Source organism: Pagrus major, chromosome 19, assembly GCF_040436345.1.
Source record: "Pagrus major chromosome 19, Pma_NU_1.0".
Classification (NCBI taxonomy): Eukaryota; Metazoa; Chordata; class Actinopteri; order Spariformes; family Sparidae; genus Pagrus; species Pagrus major.
In genome coordinates this window covers 16622372-16645754 of record NC_133233.1, presented here as the reverse complement: position 1 = coordinate 16645754, position 23383 = coordinate 16622372, and the positions used below count along the sequence as shown (strand labels likewise).

General features: G+C 42.4%; 1 protein-coding gene across 1 annotated transcript in view; it reads left to right on the top strand.

Moving 5' to 3' along the window:
- prex2 (phosphatidylinositol-3,4,5-trisphosphate-dependent Rac exchange factor 2) overlaps window positions 1-23383 on the top strand; it is a 99307-nt gene that overhangs the window by 48757 nt on the left and 27167 nt on the right. Inside the window, exons 20-33 of the mRNA XM_073488704.1 lie at window positions 1213-1349; window positions 3156-3273; window positions 3913-4097; window positions 6570-6731; window positions 9765-9990; window positions 10078-10285; window positions 13447-13626; window positions 14452-14546; window positions 14995-15077; window positions 15924-16014; window positions 18984-19112; window positions 20624-20665; window positions 21819-21916; window positions 22018-22164. Coding sequence (XP_073344805.1) covers window positions 1213-1349; window positions 3156-3273; window positions 3913-4097; window positions 6570-6731; window positions 9765-9990; window positions 10078-10285; window positions 13447-13626; window positions 14452-14546; window positions 14995-15077; window positions 15924-16014; window positions 18984-19112; window positions 20624-20665; window positions 21819-21916; window positions 22018-22164 — 1901 coding nt within the window. The remainder of the gene's footprint in view (window positions 1-1212; window positions 1350-3155; window positions 3274-3912; window positions 4098-6569; window positions 6732-9764; window positions 9991-10077; window positions 10286-13446; window positions 13627-14451; window positions 14547-14994; window positions 15078-15923; window positions 16015-18983; window positions 19113-20623; window positions 20666-21818; window positions 21917-22017; window positions 22165-23383) is intronic.

The following is a 23383-nucleotide window of genomic DNA, read 5'->3' as shown; positions in this document are numbered from 1 at the left end:
TTTGTTTGTTTGAGGTACAAATTCTAGGAAGTTAGTTTGTCAGCCAATGACTGAAATATCTCAACTTGAGGTGCATAGAGATGTCATTATTTGTAGCTGTAACTTTGTATTCGGACTGTTTTTCTCGAATAATAACAAGTAACTTTGGGTATAAGAAATATTTGTTTCCATCGCATTATTTGTGCTATTCAGCAGGTAAACTTTCCCTCCCAGTAAGCAAGGATAAAAATAACCCCACTATGTTGAAAAGGGGAGCCACGAAGATGTTTCTTATTTCTTTCTGTCCTGTAAGCACAAACGGAGGTACAAATTAAGATGTCAAGGTGACAAGGTAATATCTCTACAACACAATACATAGACATGTTAGATATAACATCAAAACTGTAATTTCTTTACAATCAATCAAAAGTTAATTTTGAAATGTTTTAAACTAAATTCTTACATATTGCACCTTTAACCAACCCAATATTTTGTACATATTCCATAAAGAGTGTTGTTTCTGTTCTAAATATAAAACACTTCCTGTTTAGCGAAAGGTTTTCCAAAAGAGAAACCTACGCGAAACAGGGTGTGTAAATAAAGCTGTTGATGATTGTGTTAGGAAAGCAAACAGATACACTTACACACATGAACAACTCCAATAATATTTGTATCATATTGGCCCTGTTGTTGTGTTGACTAGTAGCCTGTATTTCTGTTCTGTTATGAATAAAGTGGACCTGTCTGTTGATATAATTTCATTCGAAGACATCTTAATAATTCTTACACATTCCTGGCGAGTGAAGTGCAGATTCTGTATATTGCAATGTGAGCTATGCCTGGTGTGTGTTTAAGGAGCTATGAAAACAAATGGGAGGAATATTTAGTCTGCCATGCACTTCCTTCTGATAGCTGTAAACCTTGAAGTTCTCTTATGGTCTGAATCACATCCCTCAGAGAGGCCCTCGTCTACCCCAGATAAACAACTTCCCTCCTCTCTCTCACACTTCTCCCGAGCTGCCAAAACAGGAAACTAAAGTTGCAAATACAATAAAGGAATGTTGTTCAACCCAATTTTGTGTACAGGATGTGGGAGATGTGACAGTTGTTTTTTGGGGACGTGCCGGTTTTTGTATCATCCGGATTCCGCTCTCACCTGCATGATAATGTGCTACAGTTATTACCCTTGACACCTCTCCTTTTGTCTCTTTGCTTGCCTTTATCTCACGCCAGGCACGGTGGCAGCCATCGCTGGTCTGCACCCGGGCCAGTGCATCATCAAGGTGAACGGCATCAATGTGAGCAAGGAGAGCCACGCCAGCGTTATCGCTCATGTCACCGCGTGCAGGAAGTACAGACGGCCAACACAGGTGAGGGAGAAGGAGAAAAATTATTTCAACCAGAAGGAGTGTTTAGGGTGTCATACTGTATATTTTTTACCAGATGGTTTGTCACACTGAACCATCTGGGAAGTCATCCTTGAAAACAGTTTGGAACAGGGCAGGCAAACCATCTGTCCATCACTGTCGATGACTAACTTTCGATCAATGAAACTCGCCAGTTCTGATATAACCTGTTAGGGTTAAGGTTAAGGTCATCTACGCCTGTAGCTGCCAATAGAACCACTGTAGTTCGGCCATAAGCACATAGCTTGAAGCGTAGCGAGATGGATTCTCGAGATCACTCACTCGATCAACAGAATCCATCTTTTGTTTGATTTGGAGGTCACACTTTCATTTCCCATGAACCACACTTGTGGAAAGTTTAACTGATTTGAATTGTATTTTGATTGTTCTGATAGTTATGCAATAAAACTGGAAGGACCAGAAGTGTGGGAGATTAGGAAACAGCAAAAAAGAGCAGAAAAGTGGGGAAACACATACTAGTTGACCGTGAGAATAAACACAGACAGAACTCCTAGCTCCCGTTCACCTTCATATCTCTCTCTCCTTCTCTCTCCCTCTGACTCCTTCTTTCCTTCTCTTGGGTCATTACGCAGAAATAATAGTAGTTTTGGCTCCTCCAGCTCTGACCCCTGGCTCACAGCGGTGGGCCTGCTGTGGGAGACTGGCAGGCTGCAGAGAGAGGTGGGAAAGGATCTGGGGGTGGCTGGAGCTTGGGGTGGTGAAATCCCTGGAGGTAGGAAAAGATGGGGGAAAAATATGCCAGCCAGGGTTTTCTTTTTTTTTTCACCCTGGTAGAGTGGTTGACAGCAGAGAGAGCAAAGCTCAGTATTCCACCTGTTGAAGGTGGGAAAATTGTGTGAAAGTGGAAGCCCAGGGGGGTGTGTATAGTGTGAGTTAGTGTAGTGTGTCCCTATAATTGCACCCCGTTGGGACTTTAGGCTTAATGAAGTGCTTCAGGGTTCCAACACTACTGCAGATCTGGTTTACATCAAGTATGGACGCAGAGAAGCCGCCCTCACTCTCTCGCGCTCTGTCTCTTTCTGTGTGCGGTTGTACACTAGAAGACCACAGACCAGTCGGCAGGCACAGCATGTAGCCTTGGCAGAAAACCCACTGTGGCTTGGGTGTGGAGAGAACAGACAGACACACAGACGCACACACACATAAGCACACACAGGGCGGTGTGGCACGCTAGAGTGAGTTGATGAGATTGGCATGGGTTCGCCTCTGCGGTCACACCAAGCACCATGTTCCCATATGTTTGTGAAGGTTTTTCACTGTATGCTTTGCCAACCCAACTGTGACACTGCACACCATATCTGGGCAGAATCAGCTAAACATGCTGCATCGAACCCAAACCTCAGCCTGTTTACACACACACACACACACACACACACACACACACACACACACACACACACACACACACACACACACACACACACACACACACACACACACACACACACACACACCAGAGTTCTGTGTGCTCAGAGCTTTATTCTGCTCGTTTTCCAGCTTTCTAGCAATAGAAATGCCACCTGTTAACCACCAGAGAGAACGAGGAGATAAGAGGAATGCTACAGTAGACTGATTTGTGTTGACAGTTGTGTGACTATAATGGTTCCAGTCAATTTAATTCTAAGTGGAAACAGTTCAGTTCAATACAAGTTTGAAGAATAAATAGAAAAATCTAATTTGTTTCAGTTGTTTCTGATTTTTTATGATTCAAGCACTCCAAAAAAGATCCTGTGTTGTAATCCTATGCAGCAAGATACCATTAAGTGGGTGTACAACAACAGTGAGAGCGCCCAGGAGGACAACCAGAAAACAAACCAGAAGCCAGCCCTCGAGGAGAACGGAGACGGCTTCGAGTGTAAAGTAGAAGGTGACCACACACACATCCATACACACACGTTCTCAAGGAACTACACGAGAATTGCTCATCAGGGAAAAGTGTTTCGGCTGAAGGTGTCTGTGGATGTAACGCAGGCTTGTTCGCGGGAACACCAGCTCCATTTAACAAGTCAGACGTGTCTCCGATGAGGCTCATCTGGAGCGCGTTAGCCTGAGAACAGCCGCCTCCTCTGGCTCATCAAGTGTTAATTCTCCCCCTACGATTTATGGATCCCAATGAGAAAGTAAAAGAGGAAAGCTATTCCCTTCATAGCAACTTGCTCCAGAGCAGGATTTATTGCCATATTAAGTCACCACGTTAGCATAGGGCTGGTTAACTTTATGCTCTTGGAATTGCTCGTCTTTTTCGGAGGGCGATGGAAGGAAGCCACGAGCAGAGGGTCTTCTTCTGAAATGAGCTGCACATTTGGTGGTCTGAGGCCTCCTACATTGCAGTGTGTGATGATGAAAACACTTTATGTGGTGAAGATTTTGTGTTTTTCACCAAAAACATGATCATAACATCGTTTTTATCTGATTCACACATGTGTGCTGCCATGTTTGCGTGCAAATAACCAGAGATCTGCTTCACCACCGTCTCTTATGTTCTCCTGTGTTTTTAAAATCTCAGAGGCGATGGATAAATTCAACACTATAGCGATCATCGACGGGAAGAAGGACCACGTAAGTCTGACGGTAGACAACGTCCATCTGGAGTACGGAGTGATGTATGAGTATGACAGCACAGCTGGTATCAAGTGTCACGTGCTGGAAAAGATGGTGGAACCAAAGGGATTCTTCAGTCTCACTGCTAAGGTATTCTGTCCAAAATATAATTGTAGTGAATGTATGGCTAAATGATATTATCTAATACATATGTTATGATCTACTATCACATTTATTACCATGCTATCATTCATATTTCTGTAAAATCATCATAATTTTTCAATTTTTTCAGTGAAAATGAAATGCAAAAATCTTAACTCAAACTACAGAATATCTTTCAGCCCTAATTATGGAAGACAGTGATGTTGGTTGTTCATTAAATATGATTTGTTTGATCCAGCTTCAAGGCTAGATTACCACATAGGCCCTTGTTTCAATGTGATCAAGTGAATTGTTTGGTAATATTTACTCTTAATGCTAGGGTTTGGCAAAAAGTTGAGGACCCAGATGTAGACACAGTGGTAGGCAGGTTTAGAAACAAAAGGCAAGCTTTATTTACAAAGCTGGAGTCCCAAAAAGCTAAAATGCAGGCAATAAACGAGCAGGCGACAAAAAAGGCTGACAACAATTAGAGAGAATCCAAGAAAAAAATAAGAATGCAAAAGTAAGGACAATCCACAAAGTGAAAACAAAAGCGAGAACACAGAGGACACATGAGGCAAATGCAGCCAAAAGACATCAAGAGGAAAAGAGACAAACTGACAGTTACAACAAGACACATGAGGGTGAGTTCCACAAAATAAAACAACTTCATTTAAACTGAAAGCCAAAACCGTGACAATTAAAACACAAAATGTTTTCACTTTTGCCTAAAAGTGCTGTCTTGTACAGTCGAAGAGCCCTGCATCAACATGTAGTTTAATACCTTTATTATTTCAGTTGATATGATGCTTGTATGGAGCATATTCCTTGCTGTATTGGTGTTTAATCACATGAATCATTCGTTTTCCAGCAGAAGAGAACAGATTGGTTTCTGGTGTTCTGGCAGAATGTAGAAAAACTGCAGTGCACCATGTGCCGTGTGCACTGTGTACACAATTCACAGACAGCCAAGTTGAATGTCAATTAATGACAATTACTTTTATTTACATTTAAAGGTCAGAGTAGGATTTAGTGGCATCTAGGGGTGAGGTTGCAGATAGCAACCAACTGAATGCCCCTTGTCTCACCTTCCCCGACGACGGCCCCTTAAAACGTTTTAAGCACTTGTGTAGAGCCAGAAACACAACAATTCTTATTTTCACGATTATGAGTATTGTATTCCATTTCGGCCTCTAAATCCCCCCCTAATGCTTCACACTGGACCCTGAAGAAACAAATTTGTTGTTGTTAAGGCTCTGACATTAAGATGACTGTCTGTGGATTACAGAGAGGGATAGAGAGACATGTTTTATTACCTATTCAATGCTTCTGTCTTTGTCTCTGAACTTGAAAATGATGCTGACAAGTCATAATTTTTCACTATATATGTTTACTGTTTGAAGTTAGTAGAAATTGTAGTCAAGAACTCGTTCATGGCACCTTTCTTTTCCTCAAAGTTGAAACGACGCACAATTTCTACAATGTAACTTTATGCATTTAAACACTTCGCCCAGCCTGATACAGCCAACAGCTCTCCTGCTGTGCAGATAAAGCGTCTTGATGCTAGTTAAAACGGACAGCTTTATTTTAGTCATGTTAGTTCCCAGCTGCGTTAAGTGCATGCTTTTTACATCCCACCGGCGATGTTCACAGACTGATCATTACTGATTTAAGACACACAGAGGAAAGAAGATTCACTCAGACGTAGATTCACACATGCCGGCGAGGAAGATAAAATGTAGTCTGCAACATGTTTATGCCAAATTCCATAATGAACATGATGTTTCTTGTTCATGGTAAACTAGCAGAGATCACACGTTGGGTTCATGTCTCTCACTGATCTAGATTTACAGCCCTTATGTTCTAAAGTCTTTGAAAGCACCATCTTAAATGAAAGCTGATGATTTAAATAAAAATAAAACTTGCCACATCCCCTCTGACTATAAGTAGTTTCCCATCCCTGCAAAGTGAAAGTAATTTTAGTATTATTTTAAACATCTGCCCCGGCAGTCCAGGATGTCCTCTGAGATCTGTGTGATGTTGAATTTTAATATTGCTAACGCTGTTGGGGCGCATGGGTTTTCTCGTGCTTCAGTCTGCTCTTACATTTCCTCCTCTGCTTTTCTCTCTCCTCCACTGGGCATCTCATTAAGACAGCTGGGAGATTTGTGTCTCTCTTCCTGCTCATATCTAATCTCTGATCTGGAAAGTCAGAGTCTTTATCCATACGTACAGCATATGTATCACAGTCTGGGTTTATCTCTGTGGATTTATGAAAAGCACATGGAACTGTAAGATATCTCAGTTAAACTGCTCATGAAATGCTGCGGAGGAATCAGCCCTCCGGCCAAATAGTGTTTTGTTTTCCGATGGAAAAATCGGTGCTCGGCCATTCATTTACATTCCATTAGCTGTCCCAAAAATGGATTTTAGAGGCATCAGTTAATCATCCTTGCCTTTGTTTGCCCTTTCCCTGACCAGATCCTGGAAGCGCTGGCGCGTAATGATGACACGCTGGTGCAGATGTGCGGCAGGTTGAGTTTCAGCTGTGATGTGATCCCAGAGGAGCTGCAGGTGCGCTTCAGTGCCATGTGTGGTGAGAGGGTGGAGCACATCAACAGGAGAATCACCAACTACAGAAAGGTAACTATCTTGCATATGTATAATTTTCACACAGCTTGTAACCACGAAAATCATCTTCTAATCTAGCTATTCAGTGTAAACTGATAATAACAGAAGCAGGATGCAGCTAGTGTAGAAATTCCACTTTTACTTGTGGAGTAGAAAGCCTGCTGAACTAGGGTAGAGGTTGATGCACCGTGATTGAACTTTTATAGCGACCTCGACTGCCCCCAAGAACACATGCTCCTAAGTGAGGACAACATACTGAGTATGTACTAAAAAAGACATGGAAGTCCTTGATGGAGGCTTGTTTTCATACTGCACTTACATCAACGTATCAGAAGGGCTTCTCACACTGTACTTACCCCGGGGCTGAAATTATTCTTAGAACCGTCTTAGCCCCAGGCTAAGGGAGCTGTAAGCCCCAGCAAAGGAGGCTTTCATGGAACCAATCACAATGTTTGTTTACAATTATGACTGGCTAGAAAAACCCAGTTTCAGATAGGTCGGACCAACACCTTTAATTACTTAACTTTTAACGTTACAGTGACAGCGACACAATTAAAGAAGATTTCAAAATTCATATATCTCATTAATGCAAATCTGCTTGGAAGTGACTGTTATTAGCAAGACGTGCGTTTTGGCTTGCTGGCCCCTGCTCCAGAGCAGAGTAAGCCCCAAGTTTGCTGGGTTGTCCCCTGAAAATTGACTAAACACATGGCCTAAAGGTGCCGTGTGAAACGGGGCTAAAGTAAACAGAGTAGTCATGCTTCAATCCAGAATGTAAACATTAGTTGTAATTGTTTAACCCTGGGTTAACATGTGTGTGTGTGTGTGTGTGTGTGTGTGTGTGTGTGTGTGTGTGTGTGTGTGTGTGTGTGTGAAAGGGGGGTTAAGAATATGCAGAGTGGAAAGCGCTTCTGTGCATTAAACCAGACACACTCCAATCATTGTAATCAGTTCTCATTGACCTGAGAGCGAAGAAGAAATATTTAGCTAAGATGTCTTTCATTGTCTTACAAACTTGTCACTGAAGTGAACGCTGTTTATGAATATGTGTGCAATATGTAGTCAAACCTGCCACTTTGTTTGTAACTAGGTTACAGCTGGTTGCTGACAGAGCCTCGTCGCTTTTCAATCACATCTGTAACAATGTGTCTATAGGCCAAACATCCCGATGTGTGCAAATGTGCGTGAGAGGGGGAAAAGGAAAAGATCTGACTCAACATTAGAGTGGGCCTTGGATTAATTACCAGTCACTTATAAATAGCCCTGCGCAGCCACAGCCAGGACTTTTGTTGTGTAAGATCCCCTCCTGCACTGGAGCATTCCTTCTCAAACCCCCAGAGAGAGAGGAGGGGGGAGCGAAAGTGAAAGAATGAGAGAAGGAGCGAGAAGTGAGGGTAGGATGAAAGAGGGAGGAAGTGACAAAAAGAGACAGAACAGAGATATAAGGAAAGATGTTAACCTGAGGCCTGGAAATGAGAAACCTTTAGAGACACATAAGAGATGTGTTGGGACTCTTTGGTCTCATGATCTGGAGCGTATCATCTCAGTAGTTTCATACTGCAGCTATCTGAGATAACCGACAGGACATGTTTGGTTTAAGTTCCTCGGTAAACATATACATTATGTTCTGCTTATGTTGCTTGACAGCTAAAGTTGCTAAAAACTGTCCTGGCGGCTCGTAGCGTCTGCTGTTTAATATGGATACAGGATACAGGCCTTGTGATGGTGGGGGTTCAAGGAAAGTGCAACCAAATGTTGCAAAGAAAAAAATGTGTTTGTGATATTATGTATCAGCTCTGCTGGATCCGAGCAGTCCTCAGGGCTCCCTGTGAATTCTGTTTTACATGGAGATGTTATCTCGCAGCACAGCAGGATTGGGTGGAGTTAGATATTCTATAGGCGTTCCATAGCATTAAGCCACTGAGGAGGATATTGACACTTGTTTAACAGTGCGTTATATCATCTGAAAGCATTTTTATTTAATTTTGTCAACGGAAAGCGTGTTTGATGTTACTGTAATAAAATACAACCACAGTTCCTCTGCAACAAATTCAAAACAGAGACTCACATTCTGGAGGTTTGTTGAAGTTACAAATCAGATTGCGAATAGCAAAACATCATTTCATCATATAACCTCACAGACTTGATGACATGAGCTGCTATACATCAGTTTAATTCAGTTCACATCGGTTAAGAAGATAAATGGATGTTTGGGTCTGGAGTTCTTCACATATGTGAGTAATGATGATACTATGTGTCTGTCTTGGATCTTTGATTTGAGTTAAATATTTGAGCTGTCATATAAAAAGAGGAATGTAGAAAATGTACAGTAATGGGTGTTTATACCTTTCCTCTAGCGCCAGATGTCATGTGTGAAACAAAACAGTACGTTCAAGTTGACAGATATTCTGTAGTTTGTTTCACATGGAGCCTTTTATTCAGTGAGGTACACAGAAGATCTGAAAAATCATACCTATTAAAGGAGACATGTTCTGCTCATTTTCAGGTTCATGATTTAATTTTAGGTTACTACTACAATAGATTTACATGCTTTAATGCTCCAAAACAAACCAGTTTTCTCATATTGTTCGACTCCTGTCTGTTTAAGGTCACCTCCCGATTGGTCAGCTCACACATGCCTGAGCTCACTGTGTCGCCGGTCAACTCTGTCGGGTTTTCAGTTTCTATATTGACTTTATGCAGTCATGAAAACAGAGACAATTTAGTTTGTTTAAGCATGAGAATCAATCAATGAAGATCTTTCTCTTCTGATTAAAATATCATATATGCATTAAACACATTAAAAAATATACATTAGATATTACAACCAACACGGCACTAAAGATTTTAGAAAACAAGCAAAGTGGTACAAAAACAGCAATCTATGTTGGATTACTCAGTTTTTGTTTTAGTCTCTTCTTGAAGTAAGGAAGTATTTTTGATTTGTTTCACATTATTTGGTAACTTGTTACTGTTGTAGTCATGTTAATTGTTCGATATGAACCAAACCACCTGTATCTCTCTTTCTCTACTTTTTTGGAACAGTTTGCTCGGGTACTAAAGAACAGAGCTTGGCCCACCTTCAAGCAGGCCAAAGCCAAGGTGTCCCCCCTCCATAGCAGCGACTTCTGCCCTACAAACTGTCATATCAATGTGATGGAGGTGTCCTACCCGAAGACCACCACCTCTCTGGGTAGTGCCTTTGGCGTGCAGTTGGACAACAGGAAGAACACGCTGGAGAAAGGAGGCCGCAGCAGCAGTGCTGAGCAGGGTGAGCACTAAAACAAAATGCCTGCACAGTGGAATAATGATGCATCGGAAAAAAACACTTTTAATCGTCTTGTTTGTGTCGCCTCAGGTAAGCTGAACCCCATGGTTAATGTCCAGCATACTATCACCACCATGGCTGCACCGTCGGGTCACAGCCTGGGCAGGACGGAGGGTCACGGCCTTCGCTTCCTGCTCAGAGAGGAAGACCTGCTCACCCTGGATGCCTACCAGAAGCTCCTCTACAAACTCACCACGGTTGTCAAGGAGATGGAGACACACGGTGCTCATATTCACGAGTGAGTGGCGTTGTATGTACATACAAACATAAACACACTCAAGTAACACATGTTTACCTGTTTCTCCTGTGCACAGACCCCTGCAAATCATTCCCATGTGAGACTGTGAACAGCGTTCTGTTTCATTAAATCAAGTCTGAGATTAATCTAGTCTCACATATTGCCCACAAATAGCAAAACAAAGGGTGTAATTTTTTTTGAAACGCTTCAAATCACTTTTTGTTTATGATGGAAAGAGACACTCTCCCGCTGATTCTACTTGACTTGATTGGAAGTGTCCTCTGAAACCAGATTGCCTCATATAAAAGCTGTAACTTTAGCAGCCTGTTTTTTCAACGTGCTGCATCTGGCGCTGGGCGGGCATACATTGTGGTCATTACTCTAGCACCTGTGTGTGTGTGCATGTGTTTTTGAGAGAGAGAGAGAGAGAGAGAGAGAGAGAGTGTGTCAGGTTGGTGGATTTTCTCTGCCGTATGTCTGCACAACTTGTGCACAAAGGTATGCTCACGCTTCATTTATGCTAAGGATTTTAAACCCGATATGGCATGTGTATGTTAGATCAGTGCTTCCTGGCTCGCCACTCTGTGTTTAGTGTGGTCACTGGGTTCATTGTTTGGAAGCGCATGAGGCTACGGGAAGGAAATGGGAAACGCTGCTCCAGTCCGACTTCCCCCACCCCCAAACAGGAAATACAATCTCAATGAACTAGAAGAGGGTGTGTCATTAGGCCAGGTGCCCTCTGGAAATGCCATTTAGCAACAATGGACCACTGACATATGCCTGCAAACACATTCCCAATGTGTGTAAAACCTCTAAAATGTTCACAGCACCAGATTCCACCTGCAGATTAATGGCGGGCAGCTCCCTGATTACAATAGATGAGTGTGTTTTGAATCTTTAGATGATCATCTGATTGATTTAGTCATTAGAAGTCTCCTCAACGAAGGCGGCGGCATTCTGAGAATGACATTAAAAGTCGTTAGATGGAGCGAAGCTGTCAACTAACCGTGGTAATAATGAGTGGAGTCCACAGCAGGGCTCTTAATGACTGCGTCTGGACAAATTCTGTCACGCTCCTGTCGCTGCCAATTAGCGTAGTTGTGTCCACGCGCATTCAAATGGCCCGTGACGCGGCTGGCGAGGGGATAATGACCTTTACCATCCACTATCTGTTTAAACATGCAGACCTGCACACTTCAGGAGCTTGTTAAGTGTGAGCTGTGTGGGCGAGCAGCAGTGGAACTAATATGGGTTGTGTGCTAGTATGGGTGCATTGCTCTGACCTCTGTGGGGGTGTTCAATCCTCCTGAGCCCTTCATTAGATTAGTTTGCATATTAACCTGTTCATTGACCAGCCCAGGGTCAGTGCTATTTGTTTTGTTCACACACACCCTGCCCTGTCTGTCCTCGCTCTGCTCAGTGTCTCTTTGTCCGTCCTCATCTCCGCTCTGTCTTGCTTTCTGCACACCCGTCTGCACACAACATTCCTCACTCTATGTCTCTTTCTCTTTCTGTCCTGGGTGTTACTAACTTTGACAGCACCACTTTGTAATGATTAAATAATGAACTGAAGTGGCCATATTTATGAGGGCTCTTTTGTGCATTATGTCAACCTCCGCTGTCACAACCCAAAGTCAAGAGAGGAAGCCTACGGTATATTCACGGGAGAATACAAATATCCTCAAGTAATTCAGGGAAAGAAAACTACCGAACGTAGAGCGATGTTACATAACATCTTGGCTGATTCTTGAGGAATCCATTTCGAGGCAGCGACCTGTGGACCTTTGCCTCGGGGGGCCACAGATAAGGGGTCACAGCTGCATGTGGACGTGCATTTTACATCAGGACCTCCTCCCTTCCTGGATCAAGTCACACCCTCCCCGCTTTCTACCTCCATTCTCCCATATTTTCCTTCCCCATAGCTATAGGGTCCTCTGACTCATTTACCTCAGTATGGATTAAAGAATGCAAATAACCTACTGCGAAACTGCCTGATGGGGAGCTTTGTAATGCAGATGCACTTACAGCTGCAATGAAGGCGATTGATGTTTAATGGTTTAATGTGTCGAAGTGGGTTGAGGAGCTTCCTGTGGGAGATTAAGAGATCTTTCTGATTGCTCGCGATAAGCAGCGGTGTACTTTGGCCTGTTTTTTCCCCTCTGTTGCAGCCCTGTTCCCTGATCCAGTCATTGTTATTCTCCCTCGCTCCCTCCGATAGTTTGTGCCCCAAAGGCCCCAAACTGCGTTCACTTCTTTATTAACCAATAGCCAATCACAGAGCCTAGAGAGCTTCTCCATGGCGATGGAATGCCACTCTGCTGTGGAGGGGCTTTGTGGTGGCTCCTGGAGTGGACCATAATGAGGGCATCTCTGTGGCCCAGTCCGCCTGTGAATGGGAAGAAAGGGGGTCAATAGAGAGGGAGAGGGAGAAATCGGGGGGAAAGGAGAGGTGTTTAAAAGCATGAAAGGCATAAAAATCTGAGATGCATTTGGGCAGCATGAGGGAGACAGGTTGTTTACTTCAGCGGCCTCGAGCAGCCCCCTCCACACTGCCTCCAAATGTCCTTAAGGCCGATGTTCTGACACAATGGAAAATGTAAGCGGACACAAATTAAAATAGGCCTGAAATGTAAACAGACATGGCGTGTCAGCGTGTGTGTGCGTGGGGAGTGAGATCAAAAAAAGTCAAAGCCTAGCATTTATTGGAATATGGCTTTAAATGCCACCATGTGTTGCTGCAACTGTGAAAATATCCCGGCCGGCCTCTTCCTGCTCCTCTGATAGTCGCCTGATACAATACAGGCCGGCGGTAACAGTGAGAGCTGATCTTTGCACTGGAGTCGCAGCATGTTGACACAGCTGTACCCTGCTCCATGTTTGAGCTTATTAATATGATGTGGATCCCTGTGCATCTGAAGCTGTTGTGACGGAAGCTGAACACAAACAGGTTTTGTTTGGCCCTCTCGCTCAGCTGTTTGAGCCACACGCACATGCTGCCCATACTGGATGTACAGTTCAATATGTAGCCATGCTGCGACAAATGTAAGAGCCTTCTGTGTTGCATTAGTCTGATCAAAGAAGCTGTTTTCATCCCGCTGTCTCAAGTTTTGGTTGAATGTCACAGCTGTTTTGGTAACCGTTTCTCTCCTTCTCTCTGTCAGCCTTTTATCCTCCATCACCCACCCTCCGGCGACAGAGGCAAGGACTCCAGAGAGCTACATATCAGCAGAGAGCGAGGGGGAGAAGGGGGAGCGCAACGGGAAGAAAGTGTGTTTTAACGTGGCAGGGGATGAGCAGGAGGACTCTGGACATGACACAATCAGCAACAGAGACTCATATAGGTAAGATTGAACTGGGACAATGTTACATAAGAGGCTTCGGGGAGATCTAAGAGAACTACCAACATCTTAGATAAAGAATAACAGTGAGAGAGTGTCATGAAAACAGAAATCTGTGAAAATTCAGTAGTATCGCATTGCAATAATAGTCATCTTTATTTATATAGCAATAAAAGGTAATATACCATACAATATTACATCATACCGCAGAATGGCAGACCATATTGTGCTTGCTGCTGGCCAAAATCAGATAAGTGAGTAGATGTACCGTACAGTAAGGGCTATCTTGGCTGAGGGCCTGTGTGCTTTGTGCTAATGCTAGCAGCCAAAGGAGGCTGTTCCTGCTGCAGTGGGTCTGGTCTTTGGCGCAGGGCCTGTGGGCTTCATGATACAAAGTTAGCTAGCTGCTGAACAACAGGCTCAGGGGCTGTTTACTGTGAGCGCAGTGCATTGTTGTCATTGCTAACCATATCCAGCTACCCTTATGCCTCACTCACATGTAAGAAAACACCTAACATTATCATAATGAACATAAAAAAAGAACATAGCTATTGTAAGTATTGGGAAGTTTTGGCTGCGCTTTCTCTCCTTTTCTTGTGCGACTAACTCACTAATAGCTTTAGCAATATATTTAACATATTGAGACGATTGAAATGGCTTAGTAGAGGCTTGCAACAGCCACAGTTGCTGTTTTTGTTTCTTTTGTAAGTTGCAGCATTTGATGTATCGATTGCTGTCAAGATTTTTTTTAAACAAATACAACAAAAAACACCTCTAGACTAAATTAACATCCCTAGCTTTAACATTGATCTCTCTGTTTCTTCTCAGTGACTGTAACAGCAACAGAAACTCCATCGCCTCCTTCACCAGCATCTGCAGCAGCCACTGCAGCTCCTACGTTCACAGCGATGACATGGACTCAGGTACGCAAATGCAACACAACTGACATGACACACATTGGTGAACTTACTTGTTAGATAGAAATAATGTAATTTGGTTAATTCCCAGTATATAGCAAAATAGTCTCATAAGTGACAGGTCATGATTATAATGTTACTGCATGATTATATCATCGAGAAGGCGAGAACAAAAATGCCTGAAGTTGAATCTAATTGGATTAGACAACCGTTTGGCCGCACATCTCAGCTGGATTTGTCATTAACATCTTACACAGCTGTGCATCCTGTCAAATATGCTTTCCCTCCATGTCTGAGGATGTCTCTGTCACACACACACACACAGTCATACACACACACTGCAGCTATTTGTATAAAGTGTCAAACAGTAGATGTGTTGCTGCAGTAGGTAAACGTGCATGTGTTTAGTACTTGAGTGGACTAATGCTGACAAGTTTTATCCACGCCTCTGCAGGAGATGAGATGCCCTCCAGTGTGTGGCTGTCCCATGAAAAGCAGAAGAAACTTCACAGCTTTCTTGAACATCTCTTTAGTCAGGTGAGTCAGCTCAACATCTGTACAGATGTGATTGATATAACTTATTAGTGGAGAGACCAAAAAACACATTCTCTTACTTCTTACTGTCCCTGAACATCGCTGAAATCCAGTTTGTCGTGCAGATCCTTTTAAATCTTACATTTTATTAATCCCCGAAGGAAAACATTTGACTTTTTGGGTTATCTTATTAAGGTGAAAGCTCAGTCATTGTGTTGTCTGATCGTGTTGTTTGATGGATTGCAAATAGCCTCATAAAAACATGTACAACTTTGTGATTATTCTACTATTTTAAAACACAAAACAATTCTCATATTTCAACTTGATGTTTTAAAGGTCAAATATTCATTCAGACTTTGGTGTATGGAGAACAGATATTGTGTATTTCTTCAGGAAGGGAAAGTCGTGACAGCCTTAATCTGACCCATGACCTTTCTGAGACCTTTGAAGCAAAGGCTGACCATATCGGATTACACATACACACTCTTTAGCACACACACACAAACACACATGCATACACCATTCAGGAGAAGCTTTTTGAGGATGTCTCCATCGGCAGTGGAAAGGGAGAAAAACTGCACTTTGCTGTCTCTGCACTTTTGGGCTGCTTCCTGTCATTTGTTTTATTGTAGCGCAGTTTCCACAGCTTTGTTTACATACTGCATAGCAAATTGTATTCATTGGGGCTCTGTGGGATTGCGTGTGTGTGTGTTTCAGAGAGGGCGAGAGAAGCAGGTGTTGGTTATGTTTGGGCAGCAGTTTTTGCTTCCCTCTTCATACTTTTGATCCCGGCTTAGTGTGAAACTGTATCGTGTAAGTGCACCATCTTGATCTTTGTGCTTCCTTCAGGTGGACTCCATCACCAGCATGCTGAGAGGGGCAGTGGTGGCTCGGGCGTTCGAGCAGACCAAGTGCTTCACTCCTGGAAGAGGATTACAAGGTAAAACACCAGGACTGTGATGTGCTTCTGGGTCTGTTTACACAGTGCATCGAGCCGTCAAACAGCTTGAGCAAGAAATGTCAAAGTTATTCTTTGTGAATCAAAAATATATTCGACTGCAGCAGTGGAGGTGTTTCCTGTGAGGAATGTGTTTTGTTTGATGGTGTAGCTCCGCTTCCTGGGCCGTGCTGGGCCGCACAGCGGGCCTGAGAGAGGAAAGATAATATTGGAGAAACTCCCTAGCCCAACCAGCACCAACACTGAGAGAAACCAGAGCACACGCTGAAAATGTCGCAGCCGCCGCCTGCGCAAAGGGGCTGCAACTTCCTGTTGTGTAATGCATGTCTGCACAGATGTGATCGTAGAGACATGGGGGGGGGGGGGGGGGGGGGGAGTATTGTAGGTGGATTCCAGCTCCTTAAAAAAAACAGATTCCCATCCATTTTCTCCTCGCCTCATTCCTCCCTTATGTCTTTCTTTTATAAACATATTTTATTGGAATTTGAAGAATCATCAAATTCTTCCAGTAATAAACCCGCCCAGCCCCTCCCCCTCCTTCTACCATCACTTTAGTCTTATTAATTTGTAATCTTGGTAAAAAAATTAAAAACACATAACAGTGGAAGGTGCTATTGTAAGAATTGTAAGAAAGCTAATGTTAAATAGCCAAAATTAGCTGCTGTTTACCAATAACTGAGAAGAAACGCTGCAAGTTAAGCATCAGACTTCATCCATTTACTCGCCAGGAGATGTGGAGCAGTGGAAAGCAACACCATTGTTAACTGTTGTGTCTATAGAGGCTGCAGAGCCCGGTTCCGTTGCCCGCTTGTCTGGTTCTGGCTCTGGTGCCCATTCCAGTCCCAGACCGGGAAAAATGAATGAATAACTACAAATGAAATAAGATAATTGAAAGAGAGGAAAATGTCGATTTTCATTATTCCACAAAAATGTAAGGAATCAGCTGCTGCACTGATTTAATTGTCTCACCCAGGTAGTCATTCTGAGGAAAGTGAGGGTCTTTCACTTCCTTTTGCCTTCACATATCCCTCCGTCCTTCACTCTGAAGCACTTCATAGTGTTGAAACAACACCACTTTGCTGCACACTCATCTCCTCTTTACGGTTATTGTAGTGCTACTTACCCGTCAATGGGAAGGGTGACCCTGCAGCTGCTCCTGTAGTTGTAGAATATCTGATCATTTTATTTTTGCTATGTGTTTATTTGCCACCCAACCTCATCTTGGCCTCGGTGTTTAACCACACTCATCTGTTGTTAAGTTTTATCTCTCACAAGATGTAGGAAATGTTGCTGGAAGGGGCTAAATGCAGCCTTATCATTTCCCACTACAGATATAAACTAGCTTACGATGCCCTTTCACGATCTGTGGTGTTTTGTTCAGGTGACTCATCCCATTTATGAAGATTAGATAGAAGAAACGCTCAAAAGAAACAGTTGTTTTCTTTCTATCTTGTGTTGCTTCATGGTTCCCAGACTCTGCACAGATTATAGCTGTATGTTTTGCATCGTGGTGGTCTGTACTGTGCTACGTAAGACTTTAAAAAGCCCTGATATGAACCAAGTTTGCTTATTTTACAATCTTGAAAGTGACTTTAATAGAGTGTGATCAGCACTAAAAGCTAAAGAGCAGATTATTTTGTATGTTTGGACGAGGGAAGCCTCCACACACCCCGACTCATTTGGCACACAGACTCCCCTCTCATCTCAGGCTGTCTTCGAGTGAGCGCCGATATGCTTGAACTGAAAATAGGTCTTCCCGTGTTTTGTGTGTTTATGTGTGTGTGCGTGCATAAATGCCCTCAGGAGGGATGTGGAGGCCTTGATCATAGCTGATCCATCTCCACTCCAGTAATGTGTGTGGTTGATAACAGAGCAAATAGGATTATCTAACAAGTGGAGCATTCCTGCATCTGATCTCTCACTCTCTCCGTCGCCCTCAGACACACAAACACACACTCCAAACCCCCCTTGAAGCCTCTGTTAAACAGCCACCGCTCTATCACAGATCTCTTCTTTGCTTTTGTCTGCAAAATAAACTTTATTACAAGCCGTTCTGTTTAGTTTCAAGAGGGGTTACGCCACGCTGACAGACCTTTAAACTCATGTTTTGCCACTGCAAAGACGAGGAATATGCGGGATACGCTTATAAAACAGAAGAATATCGTTTGTTTGCAGGCCATAATTTTTTATCATTTCATTCAGAGAGATGGAGATGAAAGAATGACACAAATGTGAAGAGGGACACATGAAGAGTAACTGAGATGTAAAGCGGAATAGACGATGAAAAGTGAAAAGATGATTAGAGTGTAATAATTAATTGGCTTCTGTCATCTTTTTTTGATGATCATCTTTCGCTGAAATATTTTGTTGACTGAATAATCAATCTAATGAATAATTCAAGGGTGTTATAGTTTTAAACAGTTTGATGTGCTCCAAGTGTTTTAGCAAAGTAAGGGGAATTTTATGATGCCAGTAAAAATCTGTGAACAGAGTTAACTGGAGAGTCAGGGAGAAAGAGAGCTGGAGAAGAGGGAGAAAAGAGAATCGATCAAGATGTTTATTATTCTTTCCTCACTATTTAAATTCCCCCTCCAGTCAACAGTATGTTTTCTTCTTGTTCCTACAGTTGAATGTTTGAGCTTGACTGTGTAGAATGATGTATGTGCCGCAGAGTTCGACACTAGAAGGCTGTTTTCACATTCATACTGAAAGTCTAAATTTTCTCTGTGCTCATTGAAAATCTGATTTTAAGAGGCCATGAGCAAGATGAGGTGACATCGCAAATACATACATACATGTGTGGAGGGGATGTTTAATAATGCGAAAGGTGGACAAAGGCAGTTTGTCATATAATTGACCTTTCTCCATATGCAAAAGTTGCTTAACAGTTACACATACACTCATATACAGCCACTATGCCAATTCTTTGTGCATGTCTGTGTGTGTTTCAGAGTTTCAGCAGGAGATGGAGCCCAAGGTGAACTGCACCAAAAAGTTGCGACTCCACGTCAAGCAGGATCCCTGGAACCTTCCCAGCAGCGTTCAGACCCTCACGCAAACCATCGCCAAATATGTTGAGGGTGAGTGTGCACCTGAACATAATCGTGGTTAAAGGTGCAATATGTAAGAATTGGCCACCCGTCAAAGGTCACTTTAAAACAAATGGGGAGAAGCACATCTGCAGAGTAACCGCAAATTCCCGCTAACTGTTGCTGCTGTTAGCTAGTAGGCTGTGCAGCTAGCGGCCCAGACCTGGAGCTCGTAGAGGTGACAGAACGGGCTGTGGCTAGCTGGTTAGCATGCTAACTTCTGAGATATCTTTGCAAAACACATGACGTTGAACCTGTTATTTCTTTCCATTCTGTTGATAACTTGATTTGTGGATGTTTTAAACCAGAATTCTCACATATTGCACCTTTAACACCAGTGTTTGGGTGAATACGCAAACTAATTTATTACACATTGTTGTTGTTTATTTAAAAAGCAATGTATTAATTAATGTATTTACTCCCTGTAGAAAGTATTGTGATACACTGCTCATCATATTACTTTGAACCTAAATGTTTGATTAGTAATTTTAACTGTACTGAATGAACGGCAAGGCGTTACACTACTGCTTTACAGACACATGTAATCTGATTACAGTAACCCCCAACACTGGCTAACACACACTCAAACTTATTACTGTCGTACATTGTTAGGCACTTAAGGATCATGTGAACAAGCAGTATGTCATGAAAAAGCACGCCAGGCTTGGGAGGTAGCGTACATTAAATTGACCAATTCTCCAGTGTGCCTCATCATATTTATTGGATGCAATAATAGCCCGTGTTACAGCTGTGTGGGTACAGGCTGTCCCAGACCGCTAACTGCGCTGCACACTTTAAACTTTTAACCCAAAACCATTCTGGGATACATAAATTTGAGCTACAGAGTTGCAGCTGAAAACTAGCAGGTTTCAGAACGAGGAGCTGCACACTATGAGATGTTTATATCTACAGAGGGAGTTGAGCCTCATTTATCCGCAACGGGAGTGTGCAGTATTGTGTTTGTTGGCACACAGATTGAACACACATACAGACACATATGTACTATACATACAGACACACCCGGGGCAAACACACTGAGATACAAACAGCCGGGGCCTGAGGCCAGCCACATGACACTCCTGGGAAAGGTGAGCTGGCGGTCACAACTAAGAGAGTACAAATAAGCAGAGTTCATATTAATGTGCAGCTTGGCCTGTGTACACCACTTTTTTCCCCCTACCTCTCCCCATGATGGCTTTTTCATGCAGCTAAGCGTCCTGCCAAGCTTCCCGCGGCTCTGATATGACTATAAACAAATACGGATTTATGTTATTATCTTTGCCTGTGGCTGGTTTTTATTATTTTTTTCTTATATGTGAAGATAAACAGCTGTGGAGCTGGGATGGAGCAGAAGAGTAATACAGCATCATCCTATTTATGACTTGAAGGGGACAAGTTTATAGCACAGGTCATACTACTGCAGTCTGGGAGAGGAGCTCTTTGGGAGTTGCTGTAAGGTTGTTCACTGCTTCACTGGACTGATTTTATTTCTTTTTTTTCAGAGGTGAAGACACGGCTGCTCTTGGTTCTACTACAGTACACAGGTTTGTCTTACTGTCCTCCTGCAGGAACACAGGAACACAAAATATTGCCATGACTGAAATTTTAATGCATTTTTGCACGAAAAATTATGAAATAAATAAAACCATTGTAAAAGGCATGGTGTCCTGCACTGGAGAACCACTCTGTGGTTGAAACTGTAAACAGGACTGAGAGGGGAAAGAGAACAAGCAAAGAATGGAAATCAGAAACACACACTCAAACAGAGAGAGTTGTTTAAAGAAGAAAGAACAGTGTAAACTTAAAGCAGAAATAGACAACTTTCCAACATTCCCTCCTCCCTGTGGTCTTACTGTTGGCTACTGCTAGCAGCCTGGCTACTGTCAAAAGCATAAGAATCCCAGTTAGACCTAGAAACCCGAGTGCTGAGTGCTACAAAAAGGCACAGTTAAACACATGGTTGTATTAATAAGCAGGCAGGTTTTGTTACTTACTGGTTTAGTAGTAAGAGACTTTCTCAAAAACACATATCGGGGGGGGAACAGAGTGAATACTGTCCTCTCTTCCACAGCACTAAGAGTGACTATGGATGAAAATCCACATCAAACCTTGCAGCACTGCTAAGCTCAGATGTCAAGAAAGCACACTGATGAAATCATGTGTTATGTTCCCTTACATGCCTCCAGGAACTATAAATTAATAAGAAAAAGTGAAAAAAGCATATATATTTTCTAAGGTTTTGGTGGGATTAGTTAATAGTGTCAAAGAGTTTGCAGTCATTCCTCATGACACATTATTCATTTCAGAGGAGTTCATGAACTCATTTTTTAACTCAGCGAATTGCTGAACTTTTTCAGGGGGCCTATTTCTCAGGACATTATGGCAGCCAATTATTTTCCACTCGGGCACACCTGTCATTTGCTCTCATTTTTTTCCTCCCTGATACAATATTTAATACCCAGCAGATTAAAAAAAAGCAGCCACGGCTTTTCGTCACCTTATTGAAAGCTTAAAAATTGCCACAGCATAGAGTCTGACCTAAAAAGTCTGAAAAGTTTAATTATCATAACAAACTCTTGCTGCTCGTTTCTGTCACTCCTTATTTCTCTTATATCTCTTTCCTCTTACTTTGATTTATTGTTTGTACATAACTTATTTTTTTCCTCTCAGCCTCATGTCCTTTTTCTTTCCCTCCAGACTCAGAGATCCAGTTGCGTCGAGATATGGTGTTCTGTCAGTCTCTAGTTGCGGCTGTTTGTGCCTTCTCAGAGCACCTACTGGCCGTCCTCAACCAGGTAAACGATACACATATCTGATTGAATAATGAAAATATCTATTTTTGGTTGATTCTTAACCTCAGCTCACTCTTTGATCTCTTCTATGTGTCCACTCTCAGTTCCACAATGTAGGCAGAGACCAGGACGGGGACGGCTCGGACCCCCAGGACCTTCAGGAGGCCCAGGAAGCCAGCCGCCGTTGGCTGGAGCAGATTGCCAGCGCTGGGCTGCTCTTCCACTTCCAGTCCCTCCTCTCCCCCAATCTGGTGAGCACCAGACCAGCCTCAGCTCTCAGTTAATCCGCTTTAACAGACACTCGGAAAAAAAGGAGTTGCTGTCTGAATACAGAAATTAAAAACTGAGGAAATATGGCAAAATATAACAATACATATATTTATCTGTGTGTACCAGCCTGTGTAGCACTCACATTCTGATATAAAACTATAATACCAAACAATAACAATCATATATCACACAGGACATTATGATGCAACATTTAACATAATTGTTCCGCTAATAAAATAAGATGTCATCGTTTATTCGTTTAATTTTTAAGATCATCATTCAAGATGCCACTGTCAGGCTGCGTGGTGGACACAAAACAATAAATCACTAAAATGTGCTGAGCTTAAAGGATAAGTTCATCCAAAAATAACAATTTAAGACATTGTCTACTCACCCCCATGCCGATGGATGAACTTATAGTTCTTTAATGACTGTGTAAGGATGTGGTCTGAACCACTGAGGTGTGCCGCTGTCCCACAGCCAACCTCCCGTCTTCTTTTCCCGTCATTTGGATATTGTTTGAGCTGGAGCTGTTGTCTGGGGATGTTGTGGAAAAATGTCAAACTGCAGTTCAGGTCTGAAAGGGATGAACTCATACAGTTACTGTCGATCTCCTTTCATTTGTGTCATGTAAACTTGCTGCTGGAATTGATACACGTTATCTAATGCCAGTCATAAGCAGATAGACTAGATATCAGAACTTTTTATTCAATCAGTCAAAATTATTTCTAAAGCAGCTTTCATACAGGTTAGGGCAGTTCAAAAGACTAACAACAGAAGACTAACAAACCGAGACAGATGGACTGTAGACAGTAATAGAGTGAAATTAAAACTAGATTAAAAAAAACTAGATTTTAAAAGTCAAAACAACATTTTTAAAAAAGCAAATAAATTTGATGAGAGGGATATAAAACAACATAAGATGATATCCTAAAATAATGAAATAACTGACGTAATAAAATAATACAATATAAATACAATAAAAAATTGCGAATAAAGTAAAAGTAAATATTGTCTGTAAACCATTCTTAGGTAGGCTTTAAGTTTATGTGTAAAGATTTCAACACTTCCAGCATCTCTCAGGTCCTCCAGGGTCTCGGAGCATAAAAGCTAAACTGTCACCCTGATTCTGCACCTCTGCACGTGGATTTAAACACGCTAAATTTTTCAAATTAATCCAAATCACCATCTCACAATTTT